Raw genomic sequence first — 20,735 nt, 5'->3', positions numbered from 1 at the left:
GCAGGAGAATATGGATGCTGTACTTCAGAAAATCAGACTGACTCCCTCAGGGAACTGATGGACAGGATCCCCATGGAGAATAACTGGAGGGGGAAAGGAGTCCAGGAAAGTGGGCTGTATTTTAAAGAATCCTTGTTGAGGTTGCAGGAACAAACCATCCCAGTGTGTAGAAAGGATAGTAAATATGGCAGGCGACCAGCTTGGCTTAACAGTGAAATCCTTGCTGATCTTAAACACAAAAAAGAAGCTTACAAGAAGTGGAAGATTGGACAAATGACCAGGGAGGAGTATAAAAATATTGCTCAGGCATGCAGGAGTGAAATCAGGAAGGCCAAATCACACTTGGAGTTGCAGCTAGCACGGGATGTTAAGAGTAACAGGAAAGGTTTCTACAGGTACGTTAGCAACGAGAAGGTCAGGGAAATTGTGGGCCCCTTACTGAATGGGGGAGGCATCCTAGTGACAGAGGTTGTGGAAAAAGCTAATGTACTCAATACTTTTTTTCAACCTGTCTTCACAAACAAGGTCAGCTCCCAGACTACTGCACTGGGCAGCACAGTATGGGAGGAGGTGATACAGGATACAGAGGGACCTAGACAAATTAGAGGATTGGGCCAAAAGAAATCTGATGAGGTTCAACAAGGACAAGTGCAGAGTCCTGCACTTAGGAAGGAAGAATCCTATGCACTCCTACAGACTAGGGACCAAGTGGCTAGGCAGTAGTCCTGCAGAAAAGGACCTAGGGGTTATGGTGGACAAGAAGCTGGATATGAGTCAACAGTGTGTCCTTGTTGCCAAGAAGGCTAATGGCATTTTGGGTTGTATAAGTAGGGGCATTTCCAGCAGATCAAGGGACGTGATCATTCCCTTCTATTTGGCATTGGTGAGGCCTCATCTGGAGTACTGTGTCCAGTTTTGGGCCCCACACTACAAGAAGGATGTGGAAAAATTGGAAAGAGTCCAGCGGAGGGCAATAAAAATGATTAGGGGGCTGGAGCACATGATTTATGAGGAGAGGCTGAGGAAACTGGGATTATTTAGTCTGCAGAAGAGAAAAATGAGGGGGGATTTGATAGCTGCTATCATTTACCTGAACGGGGGTTCCAAAGAGGATGGATCTAGAGTGTTCTCAGTGGTACCAGATGATAGAACAAGGAGTAAAGGTCTCAAGTTGCAGTGCGGGAGGTTTAGGTTGGATATTAGGAAAAACTTTTTCACTAGGAGGGGGGTAAAGCACTGGAATGGGTTACCTAGGAAGGTGGTGGAATCTCCTTCCTTAGAGGTTTTTAAGGTCAGGCTTGACAAAGCCCTGGCTGTGATGTTTTAGTTGGGAATTAGGTCCTGCTTTAAGCAGGGGGTTGGACTAGATGACCTCCTGAGGTCCCTTCCAACCCTGATAGTCTATGATTCTATGAGAAGAGTAAATACAAGTAAAGATTATGGAGTTTAATGTGCCTTGTGGCACTATTGAATAGTAAGGTCCAATAGTGAATAAACCAAATTGAGGAAAAATGACAAATATTGCAGGGCTCCTTGAGAGATTATACAATGAATAAAGACAACTAATTTTAATATCCATGAGAACATACATAATTCTAGGTGTCAAATCATGATGACTCAAATATGTTCCTCGTCTGAGTGAAGGGAAGAGGCAGATCCTACACAATTTGTGTGAGGACACCTGCAGGTATGTCCCCTAGCCATGAGGGGGTGATAGCTGTGAGGGGTTCCACCCAGTGGCCTCTTTTGGGGTAGTGATGGTGCCCCCATTTCCCCTCATTAGCTGGTTTCAGAGTTAATACTCCGAAGCTGACTAGATGGGTCTGAGTGCTCAGTCTCTGGCCAATCAGCACTTTCTTGTTCCAGGCTGGCCGAAGACTTGGACATATGCCCTGGCCGTAGTTACACTCACTTCATGTTTCATCATTTTAATTGTCATCAGGGTAGAACTAAGCTTTCTTTTTAAAATCAGTGGGGTGTGGCTTCCAGGCTTTTGCTGCAAGAGGACTGCAGGGATGGATACAATTGGCCAAGCAGCGTCACTGACCCTGCCTGAAGTGTTATTACACAGCAGGAAGCAACTGGCCCCTAGGGGACCAGATGTCCCGATTTTATAGAGACAGTCCTGATTTTTGGGTTTCTTTAAAAAAAAAAAAAACATAGGGTCCCACCGCCATCCCGCATTTCCTGTCTGGTCACCCTACCTGCCCCGGCTAAAGCAGGATTAGAACGCGTGTCTCAGAGCTCCCAACGCAGCTGAGCAGCGGGCTGCGATGCCTCCAGCTGGCAAGGGGCGCTGCTCCCACTGCTGGCTTTTCTCACGGGTAATAGCTGCAGAATCCTGCGCTCATTGGTCACAACGGGCCGGGCAAGCAGGCCCCGCCCCCGTGCCCGTCCACGCATCGCAATGACGTCACGAGGGCGAAGGCGCTTCCGCCCTATCGGATTCGAAGACGCCCTTCCCTGCACCGGAAGTTTCCTCTCCCGATCAGCTCCTCCCGCTGGTTGTGTGCGCGTGGAACCCTCCCGCGTGCCTCGTTCCCTCCGGAGGCGTTTCCGGGTTCAGATGGTTCCGCTCCTCTCTCTGCCTCTCGCTGCGTCGGACTCTCCCGGATCCCGGAAGTGGCCCCTCCCGCCCGCTCCGGCTGCTGCGGGCCGTGAGGATGGCGGAGCCGCCCCCGGAGCTGGGCGACAGGGAGATCCGGGACAGGCTCGGCCTGTGGGACCGCAGGCCGCGGCCCATGGCGCCTCTCACCGACCGACAGACGGACTCGGTGCTGGAGCTCAAAGCGGCGGCCGAGAACCCGCCCGTCCCGGCCGAGGTGAGCGGCGGGGAGGGGCAGCAGGTGGCGCGGAGCGGCCGCGGCCGGAGCCTGTGGCGGGGCCGGAGGCAGGGGGCGTCCGGCGGGCGCTGGGGCCTCCCCGTTCCTGTAACGGGAGCAACTGCCACGTAGCCAGGCTGGGACTCCTGCTCTGGGCTGGCCGGAGGCTGCTCCCCGGGGCCCGCTGGGGGCGTGTCGGGCCGCCTCCTGCTGCCCAGGACGGGCCCTTGGTCCGGGTGGTGCTTTGCCCCGGGGCGCATCGATCCCGTGCGGAGCTGCCCCCGGTGGGAGCAGGACCCGGGTCCGGCCGGCAGGGACCTCGCTGGTGGTACAGGAGGGGCCCGCAGGGCGGTGGTGAGGCAGCGCCGTGCTGTCGTGGAGACGAAATGAGCGAAGTCTGGAGCAGTTATGGGGTTAAGAGGGTCTCTCTGGCATCGTCCCTAAGAGTGAGCTCCAGCACCTGCCCTATTCTCCGTGCAAATACCTACATTCCAGCTATCCTAACGTGCTGCTCGGTTTTACCTGGATTCACTATCCACTTCCTGTTCTAACCTGATGCAGGGCGCCGTTAATAGCCGCGCTGTTCCACCCCAGAGATGGCTCCATTCTAGTAATTCTAGAGTCAGAGGGACCTCGATAGGTCATCTAGTCCAGTCCCTTGCACTGAGGCAGACTAACTGTTATCTTCTAGGGATGGCCAAGCTGCGGCTCGGGAGCCACATGCGTCTCTTTTACAGTTAAATTGTGGCTCCTGGAGCCCTCCCCACCATTCTCCTCCTACCAGATGGGGGAGGGAGGGAAGCTTGGGGCTTCTGCAGTGCAGAGGAGTGGTGGGGCTGGGGCTCTGCCCCATGGGAGACACCTGCCCGGTCAGGACTTCAGCCTCGCTCTTGCTGAAGTCCCGAGCACTGACAGGTGTGCCTGACTCTCAGACTTCTGAAGATTATCATATGCAACTCAGAGGATCTGAAAGTTTGGCCAGTCCTGAATCTAGTCCATCCCTGAAAGGTGTTTGTTTGACCTGTTCATAAAATTCTTTAACGATGGACATTCCATAACCTTCTAGCTCATGTGTTCCACTGCTTAACTACCCTTACAGTTAGAAGATTTTCCTCATGGAAAAACCTAAATCACCCTTGCTGCAATTTAAGCCCATTACTGCTTGTCCTTTCTCAGTGGATAAGAACAGTTTATCACCCTCCTCTTGATAAGTCTTTTTTGTTCTTGAAGATTATGTTCCTCCTCTGTATTCTTTTCTCCTAAATAAACCCAGTGTTTTCAATATAATAATCCTAACAGATACAAACTTTGCATATGGCTTTCATTTTGTAAAGTACTTTAGGATGCTTTGTTGTCACGTAATATAAAATCAGCCTGGAAGGGAGAATATTCATTAAAATACAACTATGTGAACTCAACCTTCCATAATGTCACAAAATATTAAACACTAAAAACATAAGTTGATTCTGCTCTCGTGATGTCTGAGGAGTTGTGAACTGCAACAAATATGGAATACTTGAGTTATGAATACATTATTTAGACAGCAAATGTGCTGATGTAGAGCCTATCAGTTAAAAATGAAGTATTTCCACTTTTTACCTTCATAAAAGTTTATGCCCTATTGATTTTTAACAAGAAGCTAAATTATGGAATTAAATTATGTTAATCAGAAGGTAGTCAGTAACACATTAGGGTAGTATTGGTTTTCGGTTTAGTAGCTCTGCACAATATCACTCTTGTTTGTCTTAGCTGCAAATTGTAATGCTGCCCGTTGCATATAATTGTTTGAAGCTGTTAAGATTACTTTGATAAATAGTGTTGTTAGCATTCCGAATACGTATTTCTGCTAAGAAGACAGGCCTGTCTCTATCTTGTCAATAGCTTTTGTTAGTATAGGTCACTTTATTCAACACCCTGAGTATATTTAATTTCTTTGTGTGAAAATCGGAGTCTCACAATCAGTTTTCTCATTTGTTTGCTAGAAGGAAAAACATACGTAGCAGCAGATATGTGGTAGTGGAGTTTCCTTAATATATTTAAGATGGGCAATTGGGGTATACACGAAGAAACTGTAAAACATGTTGTTACTCTCTTCAAATTTTCCCTTTGAATGAGAAAAGATTTTATAGTTGAATAGAATTATAGTACCTGTTACAAATCCTAGTATTTTTTTAATGCTATTATATGGACAGATCTATGAAGGAAAAAAAAGTGAATTTAAAAAAGGAACAAAAATGTTGCTACTCAGAAATGCTAGGTGAGTTAATTGAAGTATTTCCATCTAGCTCCATTCTGTTCTAGCTGAATTTTACATCAAATTATTATTTATGAATGACCAACTTCCCTATTCCTTAAGTTGTATTTAATTGAAACGCAATAAGCTGTCAGCAGTCTAATAGTCCAGATGTTTATAGAAGGGTTGCTCATTCTTGGACAGCATAGTGACCGAAAGAGTTACTGCACATGATAATACTTAGCACTTTTATAATGCTGTTCTATCATAGATCTAAATTTGTCATACAAAAGAAGGTGGGAAAACTGAGGAGCAGAGAAGTTATGGGCTTGATCTTCACAGATGCTGAGCACTCTTAGCTCCCATTGAAATAAATTGGAATTTTGGGTCTTCAACATCTCTGAAAATTCGGCTCTAGCTGACTTGCCTGAGGTCACACAGCTAGTCAGAATAGAAGTCAGGTCCCTTAGCTCTCAGTCCTGTGTCCTATCCATTAGCCTTTCACTTCTGGAAATCTAAGTTAAAATTCCACCTCAAGTCAATGGCTTCCCCATTCTTAGACCCAGTTTGTCCACATTACAAAACTACCAGATTGTTAGGCATGGCAAACCCTGCCCAAGCAAGGATCAGGATTAAATGGTGGCAGAGACCTTGACCCAACCCCGACGAGACCCCACTACAAAGGTCAGGTTTATGTCGGATCAGAAAACAACCAGAACCTGTTTGGTCGGGTTGTCCCTGTTCACCTTGTCTTGTTTGGGAGTCCTCATCAGCTGCGGGCCTTGCTCCTGCCAGCCATCACAACCTTGTTGGACTGTATGTGCTAAAGTGTATTTGTGTCAATGGGTTGCAGTGCCTTTCGCTCCACAGTGCAGCAGCTGGTGGTAACTGGCAGGAGTGGGCCATACAGCTGCCACTGTGCCAGCTTCACAGGTGGCCGGAGATGGATTATGGGCATTGGTTATGGGGAGCCCCACCAGGCTGAGCCCCAAGCAGTGGCATGCTGACAAAGGTTCGGAGTGGGAGTGTTGCGGTCAGGTCTGAAAATGACTCAACCCTCTTGGGCTCTGGGCAGGTCCTGCTCAGACCTCTACATAGTAGGGGTGTTGAAAGTCAAAATTAAGGTGCATTGACAAAGCTGTCTGAGGAACCTGACATTATCAATCTCTACTTTTATGACTACTAAAACTGCCTATTGCAAACCCCCACCCCCCAAACCCTAACAAAAATAAAAAAGATATGAAGTTATGCTGAATTCATTAGTTATCAGACTTTTAAAACCTAGACCGGGCTTTTTACCTGGTTAATATTTTCAGACAGTGACTTTTGTTGCCACAGATAACTTGTTCTGTGTAGAGTTGTAATGTGGTTTTTTTTTAATTGTGTACAGTGCTCTTTTGTTATGTTCTTGGTTGTTGTAAACTTTAATTGTGCAAATGTGTCAAAGAGGATGTTATGTTAGAATAGTTAGTGAGAACATCCTCGTTAGCTGTAAAATTTTATTCAAGGATAACATACAGCATCTAATTCCAAGGCAGTCGCCAATCTAAAAATACTTAAATTATTCCAGATTACTTTGATTTTTTTTTCATGTTTAGTAAAAGATATTTAATAAACTGAAACTCTGAAAAATAGGAATGATCCTCTAAATAAATCTTCCTATATAATCATCTGGAGTATCTATTTGGAAGTATTATTTACAATGTTATTCTGAAATTATTGAAATTTCAGGTTGTGGCAATGTTGGGTTTGGAATTTTCTTTGGTCATATGGCAGAAAAATCTAATGAAAGTTTGTTTAGCCAGTATGCCAATCAAAAGGTTTTTGTGCTGGGCAGATATTGCAAACCTTTGTTATTTTGCCTTGCACTTGGAAATATGAATCATCACGGGCTTGTCTCTTTTACCTGTGGGATCAATGCTACAGCGATCCATCCACCAGGAGTCGATTTAGTGGGTCTAGTGAAGACCTGCTAAATCGACTGCCGATCACTCTCCTATCGACTCGGTACTCCACCAGAATGAGAAGAGTAAGGGGAGTTGATGTGAGAGTTTCTGCCGTCGACCCAGCACTATGCGTACCCCACTGTAAGTAGATCTAAGCTACGTCGACTTGAGTTACTTGAGCTGCGAACGTAACTCAGATTGCTTAGATTGACTTTTCCTTGTAGTGTATACCTGCCCCATGTCTTCTGATATTAAGTCCACAAATATTAATTTGTCTTGCTGTTTAGCTAGCTAAACTGGAGATTTGTAAAGTTTTTCAATAGTATAGGAGATCATATCCAAGAGGGTTGTATTAATTCATTTTCAGTTATTCTTGTTTAGTAAAAAGTATTCATTTAATTTTTTGTCCTGTGATAATTAAGTGAATATTTTAAATATTTCTGAATACTGATACTCTGGTGTTTAATTATATTATTGAAATAATTTATAAAATGTCCACACTGATTAGTCCTTCAAAATTAAACAAATGGGAACTTAAGAAATAAGTTTGATGTGATTGAGATATTGTTTACACTATTGCATATTAATTTAAAATTAAACATTAATTTTTAAAAAGTAATTTAAACTGATGGGATTTTTATGTACAGCTTCCAATTGAAGATTTATGCAGTTTAACATCACAGTCACTAAGTGTCACGTTGGCTGCAGCAATACCTGAATCAACAGAGGATATCCTCTTGAAAGGCTTCACCGCTTTGGGAATGGAAGATGAAAGAATTGAAACTGCACAGCAGGTAAATCACACCAAGTTGCTTTACAATCCTAGAGGCATCACTTTAGTGTTAAAATTCTTCCCAGTGAATTTGTGGAGCTTTTAGTACTGTGTGCCTTTCTTATGTTTTTATAAAATTATTTTGTTAGCATTTAAGAGACATTCAAAAAAAATTGAAGAAAACAAAACTTTAACATCTTGGTTATGCAATAGTAGATTTTTTTCCTGTATTGAGAGGCTAAAGCATCTCCAAAGAAAAGTGGTGCTGCCTGCCGAATGTCGCATGTCAACCCCATAATGTTTGCAATGAGATAGACAGTGCTAATGTTGTGCTCCTAGAAACTCATGGAGATGGCATTCTACCTTTTTCCTTTAGTTAAGTGGTAGAATTGTGCTCTGCTACATTCTGGACTATCTGAGTCATTGTTGACTGTTTAAGGTTGTTTTCCCTTTAATAATGCTCATGTTGTGGTGGAATTCATCATCTGTATCCGGTTGATTGCTCTGGAACTCCAGATATGATGGTTTCTTATATTGGTTCCTTGTAATGTCTGGTTGTTGACAATCTAAAAATCTTTGTTCTAGTTCTTCTCATGGTTTGCTCAGCTGCAGGCCCAGATGGATCAAGATGAAGGTGCTAAGTACAGGTATGATCCTTCTTCCATTTGTTGAATTTTATCACTGTATATTTTTAGTCTCTTCACCCAGCAATAGCTTCTAAACTAGAAGTGAAATTTTGCTTTTATGTATATATCAATTCCCCCTTAAACATATTGCAGCATATGATATGTAAGATTTTATCCTGTCCACTAATATACATGCATATAATTTTTCAGCATCCTATGACACTTCCTAGTTATGTTTAATTTGTATCTGTTTTCACCTGACTGACTTTATTTTTTCAGTCTAGGAAGGACTACTTTCAACTGACTTTAGCTATTTAACAATTCATAAGGAGTTGTGTCTGAAAGACTTCTGAGTGGCTAATGGTCTTAGATATTTCTACTGTGGCTAGTGCCACAATTTTGAGTTGTCACATCCAAAATTAAGAGTGTGCATTAAATTTTACTGTAAAGTAACCTGCTCTTTTCCCTGTCTCCTGGGTTTTTTTGGTCTGTTTGTTCTCTGGCCTTTATTGTGGGAAGAGTTTTGTGTTGTATCTGGAAAATGGTAAGGCTTGGGCTTATTCTGAGCCTATCCCCGTGACTGTCACAAAGTTGGAGAGTAATGCCCCTGTTCTCTCTCTTACGATGTGTTTCTGATGCATGGCAGTCATGTTTGTAGATCACAGATGGAAAAGTGGTCTATTAGATGGCTATGCTGTGTCTGTTTTAGTTGGAGGAGTCTAGAGAAGAGTGTTAATTCGTTCTCTGCCCTTACTATTCTGGGGATTACACGAGTCTGAGGAGAGTTTGTGATTTTACATACTGTTGTATATGTCCACAGTAGTTGATGCCCAAGAGTCATTAGTTTTGAAGTTCCTTTTTTATTAAATTGGACACTTAACATTGTTTTAATTTATGCTTAATAGTGCTTGAAAACTGATGTCTTTATCAGTTTTAAAACAGAATCTATGACCCGTGACCTTAAATATCAGGTCAGTTTGTGATTTTAAGATTTTATTATACATTGTTTTTTGTTCTGTACATTTACTTCCTGCAAGAGATCTACCTTTTTCTAGCGAGGTTTCTGTGTCCCCAGGAAAATGGAGTAAACAGTGCTATGTATTGGTTATGTATTTAAATATGTAAAGAAAAGCATTACCCTTTTTCATTGTGGTTCTCTTTTCTAGACAGATGAGGGATTATTTGTCTGGATTTCAGGAGCAATGTGATGCTATACTGAATGACGTGAACAGTGCTCTTCAACATTTGGAGTCTTTGCAGAAACAGTATCTCTTTGTGTCCACCAAGACAGGAACACTGCATGAAGCCTGTGAGCAGCTTTTGAAAGAGCAGGTAATTTGTGATATGGTAGTTACTGACGATTTTTAAATTTAAAGGTACCAAAAAATAAAGTCCTCTGTTTACAGACCAGGCATCTTGTGGACAGTAATGGCAGTGCATGATTTACTCCCGAGGGAATTGTAGAGGCTCCAGCATAGCAGTGGGGAGCACAGCCCAGTGGCTGCATGGAGGTGGAAGATCACCCTTTAGCCCCCCCTTACCCTGGGACACAGACTCGGTGGTGTGCTGTGTCAGGGTCGGGTGCAGCCTCAAGGGTCAGACCTGCCTCAGAAACACACCAGGTCTCTGCCTCTCCACACCAGGTACACCAGGTGTGGGTAGGCAGGCTCAGCCCAGCAGGATCCAAGTATGGAGGGGCTTAGTGAGTGTGGATCCAGGTGTGTGGTGAGAGGGTTATGTGTGGGGCAATCTAGGTTCAGGTGGCTCAGTGGGGGGCCTGGGTGTGGGGGCATCTGGATGTATACGGTTTTGTTGGGGCAGTTCTGGGTGCAGGGGCAATGGGACTCTGCAGAGGAGTCCAGTTGAAGGTGGTTAGAGCTCAGCGGAGGGGAATGTGGGAGTGAGGGATGGGGCTCGGCAGGGGGGATGAGTGTGGGGGGCTTTTTCAGGGGGTCCTTGGTTCGGAGGAAGAAACAGAACAGGAGCAGCGTTCTCTAGTCTCTTCACTATGGTCCCTGGGAGTTGTAGACGAGAGTCCCTAGTGAAAACACTTTTCTGAAATTAGAAAGGTCATGTTGGAATTGAGTGAACCATTCACTAGAAAGTCATACGTTTTAATGTGGAAATATTTTCTTCAGTAGCCACCTAATTAAAGGAACATCCTAAGACTTTTTTTCATTCCTCTTTTTTGGACTGTTTTACCTGTGAAAAATTTGGCTTAAGGTTTGTCATTTATACAGGTTTATTTAGCAGCTATTTCTGCCAACCATTTCCCAGCTGGGGTCTGCCCTTTATTTTTTGCACTCCTTTAGTAAAAGATTTTTAAAAGGTCTCGTAAACTCTTCTCACTTATTCATAAACCCACAAGTCATTCAAGTTTCAATTTAGTTGTCAGCAGACTGATGAAATTACTGTTTGAACATTTATGGAAATGTTGTTTAAACTTTCTCTGTTTGAAAGCAGCCAGAAAACTAAATGAGTTGTAGGCTGTTATAGCTGATTCTCATCTTACACCATGTTCTTCTCAGACAAAATGGTCATGAAACATTAACCAAAATTGTCCAAGGTTGTTATAGCTAAACTGATACTACTCTGAAAAGTGATGCCACATAAACAGCATTATGAGGGGTTCTGTGTTTGTTTGATAACCAGCTGACTTCAAGAGCAAGTGCTCAAATATTATATATGTTTACTCTTATTCTGAAGAGACAAGGTCAGGTAATATCTTTTATTGGACCAGCTTCTGTTGGTGAGAGAGACAAGCTTTTAAGCTTACACAGACTCTGAAAAACAGTCTGTCTCACCAGCAGAAGTTGGTCCAATAAAAGATATTACCTCACCCGCCAACATGGCTACACCACTGCTGCAACAACACTGCATACAAATTTTTTTTGTCAGCACTGCAAACTAAGTCTGAGATGTTAGTCAAACTGCTTTCATTCCTTATCCCACATCACCACCAGTAATAGGGTTCTGCAGAGCAAAATATGCTCCCAATGAGCACCATCCACCCATTGTTTAAATTTATGCCCTCAGTGACCCTTGTGTAAACACCCCATTGCATTCTGTGGCTTTGCACAAGTGCAACTGCTTAGAAATCAGTAAACAATTCTGATATTGAAGGAAGCAAGATTATATAAAAGTAAATGATATTCTCCAAACCTACTGCTTCTGCCGATCTACAATGACTTCTTCTGAGTCCTTTTTTTGGATGCTTTTGAGGGATAAAGGGACTGAAGATAGGAATGTATGCAAGGTATATTTTTAAAGAATGTTGGGATCCTGAAGTGCTTCAGAATAGCATTTAATAGCTTTACTACTTGAAAAGATTCTATAGCTCCTTCAGAATACTGCACGACCCCTAGATTGTGCGTCTGTAAAGACAATACACTTGGGAACAGCGTTTAGTGGGAGCATTTCTTTTTCTAATTCAGAGTTTAGAACATGACAAGATTTCTGCCTTTGGCAAATTTTTTTGTGGTCTATTATGTAGCTAGCAAAATATGATCTAATTTTTTTAACATGTCTTATTTGAAACCTAAATTGTTCATTAAGTTACTTACAATCTTCCATTTGCTCTGTTTGAACAGTCAGAACTCGTTGACCTGGCTGAAAATATCCAACAGAAACTCTCTTATTTTAATGAACTAGAAAATATTAACACAGTAAGTGTTGTTTTATTTCTTATAATCTTAGAAAGTCTAGTAGACTATGTTAATCACCTCAGTTCTGTGACCAAAATTACTTATTTCTTCTGATTGATGTATTTTGTTTTTTAAAGAAATTAAATTCCCCCACATTGTCTGTGAACAGTGAAGGATTTATACCTATGCTGGCTAAGCTTGATGATTGTATTACATATATTTCCTCACACGTAAGTAACTTAACATTTTGTATTTTTAAATTAAATCTTAACACTTTAGAGATACATATTCTAGTTATTTTGGATTTTTATAAATGTGTTTATTTTTACAGAGGGGGAAAAAAGGCAAGGATGACACTCTCTGCTCCTTAAAATGTGTCTCATCTGCATACTTTAGTTCACTTTTGCTTAAGTTTATAAACCTACAACAGTTAGCTTCCATTAGATACTTTTTACCTATTACTTTTTCTTTTAAAAGTATTTTTTTTATGTCTGCCATTACTGCCACATTTAAAATGCTTTTCTTTGTTCTTTGCAGCCTAATTTTAAAGATTATCCCGTGTATTTGGTTAAGTTTAAACAATGTCTTTCTAAAGCTATGCACCTTATGAAAACGTACACTGTGAACACACTACAGAACCTCACAAGCCAGTTGATAAAAAGGGTAAGTTGGGTAAGCAGGTACTGACTTGATTAGTCTGATGTATTTGTCGTAACCCTAGACCAGGGGATCTCAAACTGGGGATTGTGACTCCTCAGGGGGTCACAAGGTTATTACTTGGGGGGTGAGAGCTGCAGCCTCCACCCTAAGGTCCGCTTCACCTCCAGAATTTATAATAATGTTAAATGTTTTAAAAAGTGTTTTTTTAACTTATAAGGGGGTCGCACTCATAGGCATTTTTTCCAGCTTCTTCCTTTCTCGTCTCCTTGTCCCAAGAATCTCACTTGTTCCCCAATTCCTCAGTCTCACTGCTTTTCTGATCTCTCTCTTCAGTGTCTCCCTCCTATATCCCCTGCAAACCAAGGATCTGTCTACAATGCAAAACACCCAGACCCACGCAGTGAGTCTCACAGCCTGGATCAACTGAGTTGAGCTTGTGCTGTGGGGCTAAAAACAGCAGTGTAGACAGTTGGGCTGGAGCCTGGGCTCTGAAACCCATCAGGGGGCGTGGGTCTCAGAGCCTGCCCTCAGGCTGGAACCCAGGCTCTGAGACCAACCCGCCTTGTTGGGTTTCAGAGCCCAGGCTCCAGCCCGAGCCTGAATGTCGGCACTGTTGTTTTTAGCCCTGTAACATGAGCTCAGTGAGCCTGAGTTGGTTTTCCTGGGCTCTGGGACTCACTGCTGTGGACCTTTTTCTTTTTTGGCAGCATACGCACCCTAAGGATAGATCTGCACCACAGTACAGCACCCATGGCTGGCCTGTGTGAGCTGTGGGGCTGTAAAATTGCAGGGTAGGTGTTCAGGCTTGGGCTGGCGCTGGGCTCTGGGACCCTGCGAGGCTAAGGATTTAGCTAGATTAAAAGAGGGATTGGACAGTTATATGAATAACGAGAATGTTCAGAGTTATACTAGTTAATGCTAACAAAAAGGGTACTGGAAGAGAGGCAAAACTTCATGTTTCAAGGTTTAAGCCAATCTCTAGCTATTGGGGATTATGAATGAGACCTTCATGGGGGAGGAGAGGGCAGATTACCCCATATCCTTCTACAGTGGTTTTTTTTCACTTTCCTCTGAAGCATCTAGTGTTGGCTTCTGAGATAGGATAGTAGATTAGATGGCCCACAGGTCCAACCCAGTAAGGCAATTCATATGTTTCTATGAGAAGAAATTCATTGGGGCTAGCCTGCTATTTGTAGTCTCTTCTGCTTTCCCTCTGAAAGTCTTCTCTCTGTCTCCCAATGGGACAGGGACAGGGAACCAGTGTGGTGGTCTCTATTTGTGGGAGCGCAGCCAGACTGCTCCAGGGGATGAGTAAAGAAGAGTTAGAGGTGGGGATACTTTTTGCCCTCTCCATGTCACAGGCTGAATGCTGCTCCACGCGTGTGGAGTAGCCTGAGAGGGAGGAGAGCTGGTGGCTAAATATCCAAAAAGTATTCAAAATGCCAGGCTTTTTTTTTTTTTTTGCTCTCCATTCTGGTCTATTACTAGAGCAGGTAAAAGCTCTTGCTCTGCACTGAGCTTGAGCCATGGAGGGCAAGGCAAATGCCTGAGACTCAAGGCAGCCCAGTTCAGGCTTGGGTGGGAGAGAGTTGAATGTTAACTCAACCTTTCAGTTCCAGGTTTTCCAGGATAGAAGTTAGGTTTCCATTTATCGTTGCTGGTTAATCAGTGGAACAGCATTGGCAGGTTTCAGAGGAAATGGCATTGTGACTGTTTTTTAGTGGAGAAGAAGGGAGAGAAGTAAAAATGAAAGTGTGCAATAATTATTCTAACCCTTGCTGCTCTGGTCTTGAATATTGTTCTCCTAACTGGGTTTATCTGAGTTTTTAGAGAGTGCTAGCCTTTGGCACACTGAATAAAAAAGAATAAAAAGGTCATAAAAGTGCAAAAATTTTCACAAAACAGTTCCTCAAAAGCTTAAATGTCTCAGCCAGTTAATACTATGAGCTAAATATAGAGGAATCTTATTTATCAATTTGTTTTTTCTCTTTTCAGGATCCTTCATCTGTGCCAAATTCTGACAATGCCTTCACACTATTTTACGTAAAATTCAGAGCTGCTGCTCCCAAAGTTAGAGTAAGTAGCTTGGTAATTAATAGCTGATAGTGAAGCCACAAAATGAGTTTTAAATTCATTGTTAATGTTAATATGTGGACTGCATTTTATATCTGTTTTAAGGATAGTGTTCAGATCTACCTTCCTATGTTAGAAAATGGTGAATTATGCATTTCTTATTTACTAGATGACGAACATTAATTTTTTTACCCATTATTTGTGTCAAGCCGTGTTTTGGATGGAAATTGGAATTAAATTAAAAATACACCAACAGCATTTTAAAATTATTAGTTAAATAAAATCACCTTTAAATGTTCTTATACTTTTTTTCTTGTGTAAGTATCAAAGTATGTTTTGCATTTAAAACTGAATTATTAAACAAGGGAAATGTTATTTGTATCTGGGAAATTAATGTGATTGTTTCTGGTCACCACATCTTTCAAGACTTTAGAATTAGTGGATCTCAACCTCTCACCTCATTTTTGATAGATTGGGAGAGGGAAACAAGTTTTTCTGTTTTTGTTTTTCCAATTCTTAATTTTTCTCAACTTTGAACAAACTAAACATTGACATGAATGAGTTGAATAAACCAGAATGAAGAAAATATTCTCTCGCCATCTGCAGAAGAGCCTACTGCTGTGTCAAAAGCTGGTTTAGCACTTCAACAAACTCTTGTTCCAAGTGCTTAGCCAGTGTCTTCCACCAGTTCAGTGGTTTGACTTTCTTTAAAACTTCAGGAACAAACATACTGCTCTAATATTTTGTGGTTTAATTGATTTTAATAGGTTATAGTCATCTTAAACCTTAATGTAGGTTGTCATAATTTCAAAAGTAATTTTAAATAGGTGTATTTTTAAAAAGAAAAATACTTAAATTTGAGAGATTTTTTTTTTAATTCAATTTTTATCCATCCTTAATGTGCTTGGAGTTCATGGGTTTTTTTCTTCTTTTTCAATATAGACTCTTATTGAGCAAATAGAGCAAAGAGCTGAGAAGATGCCAGAGTGAGTATAGTGTAATACAGTTATTTTCAAGTGTTTGAAATTCTGGAAGCTTGGAATATTTTACCTCAGTTAAAAAATACTGCTTTTTGGGGGGGGAGGATGGGGGGGGGCGGATGACAACTAATAACTTTGTTTTGTTTTGAAACTGTGTAGCAGAAAAGTTAGAATACTGGCAATGGTGACCTGAAAATCTAAATCTCCTGTACACGGTTGTTTGGGGTTTTTTTGTTTTTGGCTAGGTACCAGCAACTTCTGAATGAAATCCATCAATGTTACCTTGCTCAGCGGGAACACTTGCTAGGCCCTAGTATTACTAATACTGTAACGGAATTAACCAGTCAGAACAACAGAGATCATTGTGCGCTGGTAAGAATCTTAGTGGTGGGTTTTTTTGTGTGTGTTCAGATTTCTTTAGCAAAACTCAAATTCCTTTCTAGATCCAACCAGATCCAATTCTAGATCTTGGATAAAATGACCGGTTTCCAGAAAATTTATTAGTGTGAAACTTTGTCCAGTTTTCAGAAAAGTTCCTCCCCCCCCCCCCGTGTAAAATCTGTGCTGCTCCTCACAAAGTGACACGGAAAAAAGTGATTCTCTTTTAAACTTTGCCCAGTGCATGCAAAACCAAAAAGTTTCCCAAGGAGCCTTCACTTGTTTGGCAAAATCTGTGCTAGAGATCTAGTACCTCCTTTTCAACATAGTGTAATTTTGAACATCTGAGAGAGTAAACTCCAGATTAGTCTTATCTGTAGCAGCAATCATGAACATCCCTTTCAATGTAAATGCAAGAAAGATACAATTTGTTAATTAAATATTTGTTCTTATTAAATGCAGGTACGAAGTGGCTGTGCCTTTATGGTCCATGTATGCCAGGATGAATACCAGCTTTACAATGAGTTTTTCACAAAACCAACACCAAAATTGGAGTAGGTAGTACATACTGTTCTTGTTTTATTGCATACCATGCTTAATGTAGTATTATACCAGAGGTCGACAACCTCTGGCACGCAGCTCGCCAGGGTAAGCACCCTGGTGGGCTGGGCCAGTTTGTTTATCTGCCATGTCGGCAGGTTCGGCGGACCGTAGAGTTTAAGACTATCTTCAGAATCATAAGGGCTAGAGATTTAAAAACAATTAAATTGAAGCTTTGATTCTGGAGCACAAAACAGGAACCATCAGGAAAAAATATTAGTCTATGCCACCTCAACACTGCCTAATCTGACCTCTGATGATACTTATTGTATAACACAGGGGTCGGCAACATCTGACACGCAGCTTGCCAGGGTAAGCACTCTGGCGGGCTGGGCCAGTTTGTTTACCTGCCGTGTCGGCAGGTTCGGCGGACTGCGGCTCCCACTGGCCGCGCTTCCCCGTCCCAGGCCAATGGGGGCTGTGGGAAGTGCTGCGGGCCGAAGAATGTGCTGGCTGCGGCTTCAATACTCTTAAGTAGGGCTTAATTATAGAACTGTATTGTCAACAGCAACACATCATTTCTAAGGAGAAGAGAGGCCAGATTGTTGTAAATTGGTCTGAGATTAGCTATCTTCAGTGTAGATTTTACATAATTCTGTTATGAATGGTAATGTCAGTTGGATTAAAATTAGGATACGTTATGCTGAAAACAGTTTATTGGTGCTGGCATACAGGAACTAGTCCTTTCTGTATCATGATCTTAGTGTCGTATTTTGGTATCCTGGAAATGTTTTTTTTTTTTTAATAATATTGTACATTTTATCTTTCTTCTAGTGAACTTTTGGAGAAATTGTGTGTCTCATTATATGATGTCTTCAGGCCATTGATCATCCATGTTATTCATTTAGAAACTTTGTCTGAACTCTGTGGAATTCTCAAAAATGAGATGCTTGAAGACCATGTACAGAACAATGGTAATACATAGGTGAAAAATGAGTGATTGTGGTGTTAATCAGTGTTAGAAACTACTAAACTTCATAGGAGACCGGCTGTGGATGTTTCTTATGTGCTAAACATGTCAAAGGTGACACATGATTATTTTAAATGAACTTTGTCCTTTTTTGGTTCCATTATGGTAAACAATTTATTTAAAAACATTTCTTCATTGAAATGAGTATACAAGGGGTATTCTAGAGATTCTTGCTAAATTTTGATTTTACTAACAGGCCTTGATCCTGCAAATGCTTATACATGTGTATAACTTTACTCTCACAACTAACCATGTTGATGTCAATGGAGTTACGCAGATCAATTTGTGCACTTGTGAGGTACAGGACTAGTGCCATAGAGTGCAGTGAAAGGAATAGTGTATCTTATACTTTATATCTAGTCAGGGATTCCAGTGTGTTTTTTTTTGTGTGTGAAGTCTTATTATTCATGTAGGAACCGGGGTTGGCAATTTCCTGGGGAAAAAAGCTAGCTTAGGACATGGTGCTGGTAAATTCCACTTAAACCCAGTTTAAACTGGGAAAAATAATTGCATCAATGTCCAGCAAGTTCAGCAAGCATAGAATGAATGTTTTCAACTTTGGATATATCCATTCAAAACTGAGGAATGGGCTCAATCTATCCACAACATCAAAGTTGATCTTCTGCTGTAGGCTGCTGCAAGGTCAGATGGACCTGGACTGGTGGTCTGCAACTCTGCATGCTTGTGATTGCTTAATGCTTCAAGCCTAGAACTCTTCATTGTTGTTGTTTTCATATAATGGAATGTTTTTGACTTTTGTTTATGTAACATTGAAAACTGAAATGAATCATGACACACACACAGCTTCCTTGAGAAGATACTGAGCCCAAAATGTGTACAGACATTCTGATGTTCAGTATTATAATTTTATATATATATTAATATTACACCCACTGCAGTTTTACTTTTTATTTGTATAATCCTAAATTAAGCTATGAATCCTATTGTTTTATGTACCTAAAACACAGTGTAAGGTGTGAAATAATGAAACCGTTTTCATAATAGAAAATGCCTTAAATTGGGGTGGTAAAAATCATGATTTTACCTGGTAAAACCACCTCTGGTAAATATCAAGCCATTCCTGTTAGGGACTAGTTCTTCATTTGTGGCTCACTGTGAAACTTATGAGCTCTGGGGTCATATGCCTTCAGGACCTTTTCAGATTTCTATTGCCTTGTAGTATATAATTGCATATGAAAAAATATGCAGACTGTTTTACTTAGAAATATCAGTAATGTCAAATCTGTTTTTTTCCTGATTTGGGAATCTTAGATGCATGTATTGTGAGCCGTCTCACGTATTCTGAAAGGGCAAGTGTTGAACCTGTAATAAAGACTTCTTTTTCACCACAGCACAAATTAAGTACAAAACAGAGTGGCTATCCATCTCTGGGGTTGTGAAGATAAGTTAATTTACTTTCCTAAGAGCAGAATTGTGACCCTGATCCCTCACACTATCAAAACCAAAACACAATAACTTTGCAGAGTAGCCTCTGGGCTAACTTTTACTTACTGGTTTTACCATTTAAACATAGAGCTGATATTTTGATTTAAGCTTCTTCTACTTGGATCAATAAGTACATACAAATGTCTTATTGAGGTAGGTAGGCTAAATTACATGTAGCTCTTTGTCCTACAGTATGACTTTTCAGTCCACGTGGTAATACTGTACTGTGTATATGACACAACTAATCTAGGGCATATTTTTAGTATATAGGCAAAAACTTCATTTTGACATATTTTTAGCATCTCCCGAAACATCAGCATACTTAAACTATAATATGGTATGTTCTGTTGTATTCCCAGTTTGCATATGGGGAAATTTTAGGCAGAGAGAGCTGAAAGTGACTGGCCCCACACCACATAGCAAGTCACTGGCAGTGCTGTAGTTAAGAGCACAAGAATTCATGGTTTGTAACAAACCACTCAGCATGCAGCTCTTCAGATGTTATTTGGGCCTGGTTTCCTTTGCAGCAAATAAATTAATTTGTGATAAAGTATGAAACTCAAAAGTTCTTTTTAAACATTACTTTTCTAGATGTAATTAATGAGCAATTGTATTGATGTTCTTTTGTCAGCAGAACAACTAGGTGCATTTGCTGCCGGTGTCCAGCAGATGTTAGAGGATGTACAAGAACGTCTTGTCTACAGGACATTCATCTACATTCAGACAGACATCATAGGCTACAAGCCTGCTCCTGGGGATCTTGCATATCCGGATAAATTGGAAATGATGGAGGTATAGTATCAGTTTGCTTAATTTGTTTTCCTAGTTATACATCATATGCAATTATATAGTGAAGAGCACGGCAAACAGGATTTTTCTGTTTATATATGTATTTAAAAGCATTGACACCATCAGCGTGGCATCCATTGATTAATCTTTGGCCCTGAAATCAGATAGTATAACATATCTTAGATCAAGTTAAGTGAATCTGGCCACAATTTTCAACACCGCGGTAGTGTGCATCGTGGTGCTTCTAACTTCCTCCTCTTTAAACAGTTTCTGTTTGTTTATTTAAATGTTCTTGATTTTTGTTTTTGTGAATGGAAAGTTGGAGTTAAATGTACTGAATTGGAGGATAAATTCTACGAATGAACACAGTTGGCTGATATTTTGTTTTCAAAGTTGCTGGTCAGATACTGGCTTTAAAAAAAGCTTCAAAGATGAATTTGTTAGGTCAGTAGTAGTTCCCAATAACTTTCTCTTTCAAGTAGCTACTGTCTCTAGCTATTTATAACAGCCATTCCCAGCTCCCAGCAGGATAAGTTCATGCTCTTCACATGGGTCCTTCCGGAAAGAATTAAAAAGATAATTTTACTTATAATTTAAAATAAATTAGTATAATTAATACAAGACCTCAGGTAAATGACTCATAGTGTCAATATCTCGTCAAAGAATGGTTTAAAAAAATCTTTTGGATATAAAGAAAACAGTGAACTTAATACATAATTTAAGGCATATTAAAAATTGATATTTCATTAAAGGGGTAAGTCATAGTAAAAAGAGTGATTGCTGGTGCTAATTTGGC

At 41.0% G+C, this 20,735-nt stretch overlaps 2 protein-coding genes across 5 annotated transcripts in view; one reads left to right on the top strand and one right to left on the bottom strand.

Annotated features, from left to right (window-relative positions):
* Window positions 1-2,379, bottom strand: part of LOC120407718 (protein ZBED8-like) — a 31,405-nt gene extending 29,026 nt beyond the window's left edge. The window contains exon 1 of the transcript XR_005600211.1: window positions 2,205-2,379. The gene's annotated coding sequence lies outside the window, so the exon portion shown is untranslated. The remainder of the gene's footprint in view (window positions 1-2,204) is intronic.
* A 112-nt stretch (window positions 2,380-2,491) lies between these two features.
* The window catches only part of COG3 (component of oligomeric golgi complex 3), a 45,503-nt gene continuing 27,259 nt past the window's right edge, over window positions 2,492-20,735 (top strand). Inside the window, exons 1-13 of one of the 4 annotated variants that reach the window (XM_039491561.1) lie at window positions 2,492-2,822; window positions 7,649-7,795; window positions 8,359-8,420; window positions 9,566-9,731; window positions 11,990-12,064; window positions 12,181-12,273; window positions 12,581-12,706; window positions 14,699-14,779; window positions 15,719-15,762; window positions 16,002-16,128; window positions 16,597-16,688; window positions 17,509-17,648; window positions 19,785-19,942. In XM_039491561.1, coding sequence (XP_039347495.1) covers window positions 2,664-2,822; window positions 7,649-7,795; window positions 8,359-8,420; window positions 9,566-9,731; window positions 11,990-12,064; window positions 12,181-12,273; window positions 12,581-12,706; window positions 14,699-14,779; window positions 15,719-15,762; window positions 16,002-16,128; window positions 16,597-16,688; window positions 17,509-17,648; window positions 19,785-19,942 — 1,470 coding nt within the window. In that variant the 5' untranslated portion in view covers window positions 2,492-2,663. Of the gene's footprint in view, window positions 2,823-7,648; window positions 7,796-8,358; window positions 8,421-9,565; window positions 9,732-11,989; window positions 12,065-12,180; window positions 12,274-12,580; window positions 12,707-14,698; window positions 14,780-15,718; window positions 15,763-16,001; window positions 16,129-16,596; window positions 16,689-17,508; window positions 17,649-19,781; window positions 19,943-20,735 lie in introns of those variants that run through there. The other 3 variants (XM_039491541.1, XM_039491551.1, XM_039491569.1) reach the window with 3 other exon arrangements.

This window comes from Mauremys reevesii, linkage group 1 (genome assembly GCF_016161935.1).
Source record: "Mauremys reevesii isolate NIE-2019 linkage group 1, ASM1616193v1, whole genome shotgun sequence".
Classification (NCBI taxonomy): domain Eukaryota; kingdom Metazoa; phylum Chordata; order Testudines; family Geoemydidae; genus Mauremys; species Mauremys reevesii.
This window is presented reverse-complemented; position numbering and strand designations above follow the sequence as displayed.